The sequence below is a fragment of the Alosa sapidissima genome, chromosome 7, assembly GCF_018492685.1.
Source record: "Alosa sapidissima isolate fAloSap1 chromosome 7, fAloSap1.pri, whole genome shotgun sequence".
In the NCBI taxonomy this organism is placed as follows: domain Eukaryota; kingdom Metazoa; phylum Chordata; class Actinopteri; order Clupeiformes; family Clupeidae; genus Alosa; species Alosa sapidissima.
Window position 1 is genome coordinate 10756002 of NC_055963.1, and position 6512 is coordinate 10762513.

The 6512-nt window shown below is 37.6% G+C and overlaps 2 protein-coding genes across 4 annotated transcripts in view; both read right to left on the reverse strand.

Moving 5' to 3' along the window:
- Nucleotides 1-390: 390 nt before the first annotated feature.
- On the reverse strand, nt 391-5591 carry abhd6b (abhydrolase domain containing 6, acylglycerol lipase b). The gene is made up of 9 exons (XM_042098317.1): nt 5531-5591; nt 3451-3614; nt 2755-2911; nt 2099-2212; nt 1683-1815; nt 1400-1557; nt 1158-1212; nt 829-929; nt 391-700 (listed from the first exon to the last, which is right to left on the reverse strand). Exons 2-9 carry the CDS (start codon nt 3567-3569, stop codon nt 518-520), a joined length of 1020 nt encoding a protein of 339 aa, XP_041954251.1. The 5' UTR covers nt 3570-3614; nt 5531-5591; the 3' UTR covers nt 391-517.
- Nucleotides 5592-6203: 612 nt separating this feature from the next.
- The window catches only part of slmapb (sarcolemma associated protein b), a 13047-nt gene continuing 12738 nt past the window's right edge, over nt 6204-6512 (reverse strand). For all 3 annotated transcript variants that reach the window (XR_006033076.1, XM_042099606.1, XM_042099605.1), the window contains one exon: nt 6204-6512. This exon is cut by the window's right edge. The gene's annotated coding sequence lies outside the window, so the exon portion shown is untranslated.

Here is a 6512-nt window from a genome sequence, read left to right on the forward strand (position 1 = left end):
ATAGTCACATGGTGTCACTGCGACTCCCTAAATTAAATGACCATGCTAATATAACCGCCATAATATAACAGGACAAACATTTAGTTAACATTGCATTCTAGTTTGTATCTTCATTGAACGTTCAGCAGAAAACATGCTTTTCTTTTTAAATGTAGGCTATTACTAGGTCTGTGCATTAGTAGCCTAGCCTGCAGTGTGCCTTTTTTTAGATAGATAGATAGATACTTTATTGATCCCCAAGGGGAAATTCAAGAACATCTATTTTTAATGGCAGAGCCCAGCTGGAAATCACTGCAGCCTCCCTTTGATTTGGAGTGAGCAGCAATAATTCATGTCACAAAGCAAAGTAAAACTGCAATGAATTATCTTTAATAGGCCTATCTACCTTTACAAGGTCAACACCTGTACAGCAGGTGCTGTAAATCATTAGATTTCTTTTTAACAAAAGGATTGTTAGGTCTACTTTGGAAGTAAATAAACCACAGATAACACATAAAACACATATTCACTGAGTTGGTCAGCATTTCTTCTTATTGCTTTCACTTCTTATGTTCTGCTGAGTGATAATGAAGTCCAGCATGAGCTTGGCTGTTCTGCGTGGTCGCTCCATCACCACAGAATGGCCACAATTGTCTAGCAAGTCCACTTGACACCCGGGCAAAGTCTCAGCAATCACTGTGGCCCCCGAAACATCTACAATCTAAAACAGTGAGCATTATAATTTAATTTAATTAATTACACATAGTTTAATGCAAGGAATTTATGGATAAATAGTAATGCATAATTCCATTTAAATGCATTTCAAATACTTCAGACATTTAGGCCTACCTGGTCTTGTTTACCCCATATGACTTGTAAAGGTGATGTGATTAGGTGCATATGTTCATGTAAGGCTAATCGTGAGCTTTCTGCCACAAGTTCCATAAACACTGCAATAAGATTTACAACATTTAAGCCTTTTGACATCAGTTTCAATTATACCTGGACATGAGTATGCAATTCACTGCTACTGGTAATGCTGGGAGACAATATTATAGGATGGAATATTCTGTTATAGAATGGAATAACTCTGTTGTGATGTAGGGAAAAATACAGATACACCATCAAACAGTGATCATAAGTGAAATTGCTGAATAAAATGGACAAACAATACTAACCCTCTTGATAAAAATCATTGTGGGGAGTTCTCACATCCACTAATCCTTGAAGGATCTGATGCAAAAACAAATCAAATATGAAGAAACTTATTATGAAACACAAAGTAACTCCACATTATGACAGAGTCCATTAGCACACTCTAGCACGCTGGATTTTGTCATTTAGAGGACTGTATTTAGTTTTAATCTTGACTTCAGCTTGACTTGAGCTACTAGTTCAGTAGTTGACAAAGAGGCTCCACCTGCTGGGGGACTTTGAATCTGACGTGAGAGCAGAGCTTGAGCATGTCCTCCATCTCCTCGGGGTTGGTGGGGATAAGGGGGATGTTAAGCGTGTAGTGGCTTTCCTCAAGGTCCTGCAAGTGGTTGTCAAATTTGGTCTCACATGGGTACTTAATGCCTGTCAAGGAAAACACAGCTGACAGTTCACAATTGTTGACTTGTGACTTGACCCAGCCCACTACGTTAGATAAGTAAGTGATAAAAAAATATTGTCAAGCACTTGACAATGACACAGTAACTGACCAGCTGGACAGATGAGGGTGATGCTGCAGACGTCAGCAGGGTATGTGGCTGCATACACCCCTGCCACATTCCCACCCATTGAAGTGCCTACTAAATGGAATGGCTTCCTGTTTAGTCGAATGCATTCCACAAACTGCAACAAAAGAATCAGAGTTGTAATACTCTATAATTGAAGTAAAATACAAAATTACTGATACAAAAAGATGCCTATGCTGTGAAACTCTAATATATTTCATAAAGTATACTATTTTATCACAGTGGTCTGTGCTGTTCGAGTGCTTATGTTCCTTGTATGCAAATTCCTTGTATGTGGAAACCTACAGGTAATGGAAAATGTCTATTTCTAATTCCAATTTTGAGTGTGCATTATTGCAATCATTTTCTACTCTTTGGTATACATATCAGACGAGGCCTACCTGCCGTATTCTCCTAACTTGACCTTGGATGGAGTAATCCTCTTTATTAGTGCGAGTGGTACCCTCATGGCCTGGCATGTCCACACAAAGTATGTGTAGATGTTTAGGCAGATACTGCACACACAGAACAGACATAGTGACACATTAGGGGCAGCCATGGCCTACTGGTTAGCGCTTCAGACTTGTAACCGGAGGGTTGCCGGCTGGGATTAGTGTGTGCTTCACCTCACTGTGTGCTGAGTGTGTTTCACTAATTCACGGATTGGGATAAATGCAGAGACCAAATTTCCCTCACGGGATCAAAAGAGTTATATACTTACTTACTTATACTTATTTACTTTTATTAAATCCTGTCCTGTCAACATGCATACTGTCCAGATGCTTGTGACCTCTGCTACACGTGTGCTGATCAAAACATTCAACAAACTCCATAACATATACATCAACGGCGTTGTGGACCAATGGGAAGCTAAATGGATATGAGACTTTTTCAGATCAAAAGAGAACAAAAAAAAATATACACACACTGGTCCCAGATATTCTGAAACTTTTACCGGTAAACAAAATCTTTAAATGTATGACTATGACTAAATGTTTGACTACATCTATTAGGGGGAAAAAAACACTTTGAGGTGTCACCAGTTTGAATCCTTCACCTTAACCAAAGACAGCCATGTGTCCTTGTGGGCAGAGAAGCCATGCAGCATGAGAATGGAGGGCCTGTGTCCTGGTCTCCCTCTGTAGGAGAAGCAGAACCGGTACCCACCACAGTCAGCATAGCGCACCTGCAGACCCAGAGTCCGCCTCCAGTACCTGAGAAGAATGGGTGTATAGACCCTTTCATCAATAAAAACAAAAACAATGCTTGAACGTTCTATTTGGGCCCCAATCTACTTCCTCTAACATATGGAATGTTAAAAAGGAAGTCTTGTGGGGCCAACTATGATGCTGATAATGGAACTCTCTTGAAAGGGTCCATATGAGGGGTATTCCAAGAACATATTTTAGCAATAACTTAACTCATGGGAAGTGGTAGCCTAAACATTAGCCTGGGTGAACCCAGACAAACCTGCAGAGCAAATTCAGATTTGCTAACAGGTATGTCTGGGTTCACCCAGGCTAGGTGAACGTCCTAATAGAAGAACCGTACGGTTTTGTTTTGATTGGAGAATAAAGTGATAGGACTTTTATATTGGAATGTCCTTTTATATTGGAACTTACTCAGGTTTGTTACTAAACCACATACATTGAATACCCCAGAAATATCAAATAACCAGGTAAATAAACAATATGTTTTCTTACTCTATGATGCCAGATTCATGTGTTGCTACAACATAAAGAAATTTGCTCACCAGTAGTACACTTTGATGAGAGAAGATGGCCATAGGAGAAAAGAAGCCATGAAAAGCAGGAGAGGAATCGCCATGGTCCCCAGCGCAACGGCAAACATATTCATCACATCCAGGTCCATCTTGGCCAGCAGATCCTTTTGGAGGGTTAACTAATTCAAAGAGAGCTCAAGTGTGAGCAAAAAACAAAGCAGTTATTTCATGAGATTATTTTTCTGTGAAAGGGTGTTTTCAGTAGAACAGCAGGGTGAAGCTTTGTAAGTGAATAAGGACGAAATAAGGCTGTTGTTAAAACGGAAAACTATGCGTATCACAAAATTCATAAATGAACATAGCTGAAGTCAGCGGTAGGCACAAATACATCAAAAACTATTTTGTTACAAACTACAAATACTGGCTCATGAAATGTAACAAAATAAAATACTGATGTGAAAAATGTATTTCATTATAATACAACTAATTAGTAATTTGAAAATACAGAAATACCCATACAATAATCATGGTATACCAACGTTTAAAACAAACTAAGGCATATTATTGGAAACGTATTCAAGAGACAATAAATACTATTTTCTGATTGGCTGGCAGGAGGCTTTGGGGCTGCTATGAAGTAGATCTGGTAAAAAATAATCACCGTCCCATAGAAATGTAAACAGTGATTGAACTGACAACAAGCAGGCTTTGCAACAGTGGAATCAACTGTAACAAGGCAAATTACCCACCATATTTTCCGTAACCAATGAAAGTAGTACAACAAATTGAACAGCCTCTTTTTTGAATCTGAACTGAATTTCCTTTTTTGTGCTATAAATGCATGCCTATTGCCTACATACATGACTGGCAACATGGGGACAAACAGAATAACATCCTGGTGTCCCGATATACAGAATTAATTAACTTGATGGAAAACACTCCATTCTTACATACATCCTCATGTCAAATTCATTAAGTGGTTTTAATACTGTCCTGTAGTGAGAATGAACATCAGCTATTAGGTACTCAAGGTCATGGGGTCAAAGGTCATGGTCATATGGGGTCCGTCCTAATATTCTCCCTCAGTATCTTATCTGTATCGTTTTCAAATTTTAGTCTTGTAGCACTTGACACCTGACAATTCAAGCTCCTGAAGTTACTTTTTTTTTTTTTCAACTTTTCATTCTAAGGGGATGATAAAACAGAGAGGACAGATCTGAGGCTTTTAAGTTGTCTACAGGGTGACATAAAATTGACACAAACGAAAATTGGGCTTACACCCCAAGTTGATCCTTTTGGCTCCCTCTGTTGACTTTTCTTTTCATTTTTTCCAACTTCAAACATGTCCAGAGGGGATCGTAAAAGAGACAAGTTGGATTTAACACCAAATACACTAAATTGGTCACAATGTGACATACTACTGCAAGAAAAAATAAAAATGGGTTTACATTTAATTCTGTCCTTCCAAAAGGGTAATGAAATTGACATTTTTATGGACAAATCGCTATTTAGGTCAACTTTAGAGCTGAATATAGGGAATTGCCCAAGGGATATCACCGGACATTTTCCCTGTTCATATTAAGTAACCCCTAGGCAACAAGAAACAGCAAAAATTAAAATAATAATTACCAACAAAACCAGATTCTGGCCTTTCTATGGACTTTTGGGCCCCCACTGTTGACTTCAAGGCAGCACTGCCTGGAAGGCATCAGTCAAGGATTATGGTTAGGATTAGGTGCCTTAAAGTCGAGTGGGGGCCCAAAAGACCAGCAAGTGATTATGATAAGCATAGCGGTCATGGTTATATAGGTAGTATATTTAACGGAGTGATGAAATTTGGCTATTTTGAGAAAAAAATACATCTTTTTTTTTAAGTATTTGAAATACTCTAAATATAATCCCTCAATGTATTTTGTTACAAACTACATTTGATTTTTTCTAATCCTGCAAAATTCAGATTACAAAAAAAATAAAATTAAATACCCATTTCAAATACATTTAATTAAAATACTGCCCATGTCTGGCTGAACTCGACCATCAAGATTACAGGAGTGCTGAAAGTAGACTACTTAAATTAAAAGTTATTTCCTGTAAGGATATAGGCACTTACTTCGGCGCTATGCAGTCAGGTTTTGCCTGTTGGAGAACCCCATGCAGCATCCAAATTCCACCAATAATATCTGATCAATTAGCTTAAATTTAATTATACAGGCCGTGGTTCTCTCACTTGGGCATCAACCCATCTTCTATATTAAAATGTTGCACACCAAACTCCGAGATGAACGCTGCAAATAAGAGGTAACTTCTGTTGCCCGTTCACTCATAACATGCAGCTCGCTGAGCTGGACACTTCGATTAATACGTCAATTCGATTGAAAAGCACAGTGGAGTGGAACGACCTCATTTTGTTGACATTTAAAGAGACCTCACCAGACATACTGTTTTGTGCACTGCTAAAGCAAAACAGTAATGTAGAAATAGAAATGTCGATGCTACAATTCTAAATAAATATTTTCAATGATAGATAATGATTCTGTATGATTTTTAAAATTCAGTAGTAATTCAGAATTCCCATTTTAATGAAGAAATGATAATGAATAAATTAACGATATTGATGTGTTTTCAAGATCATACTATACTCAATCTGTCTAAAATTTGTTTGAAGCAGGATAATAGCAATTCAATTGATTCAAAAAGGGAAAAGAACATAAAAACCTTACCCTAGGGTGAGTGAGATCTGTTATAATTCAGTATGACAACAAATCAGTGGTCTGACAAACATGTAACATTAATAATCTTTATTGCCATATTTTATTCATAAATCAAAGTCATTACATTTACTTGTAAGTAAACTAATATGCACTAATGGGAGGACAAAACCCTTTTTTAATAAAAAGACGCACCATACCATACTCTTTAAAACACATAATGTCAAGTAACTGATTGGAGTCAAACTTTTACTTCCATTTCATCAGGTGCAACCATAATCTCATCAGTTGCCTTCAAAGGATGTGCTTTCATGTTTGTAATTCAAGAATGAATAAAAGAGAAAATAAAAAAAGATCGGGATCTAACAGGTGACAAATACTGAG

Bases quoted from the DNA above. Each gene is read 5' to 3' on its own strand.
- abhd6b (XM_042098317.1), bottom strand. From the start codon at position 3,569: ATGGACCTGGATGTGATGAATATGTTTGCCGTTGCGCTGGGGACCATG. The intron at 1,816-2,098 runs GTAGGCCTCGTC...CTTTTGTTGCAG, and splicing joins AAGTTAGGAGAATACGGCAG to TTTGTGGAATGCATTCGACT. The intron at 1,213-1,399 runs GTGGAGCCTCTT...TTTTTGCATCAG, and splicing joins GATTCAAAGTCCCCCAGCAG to ATCCTTCAAGGATTAGTGGA.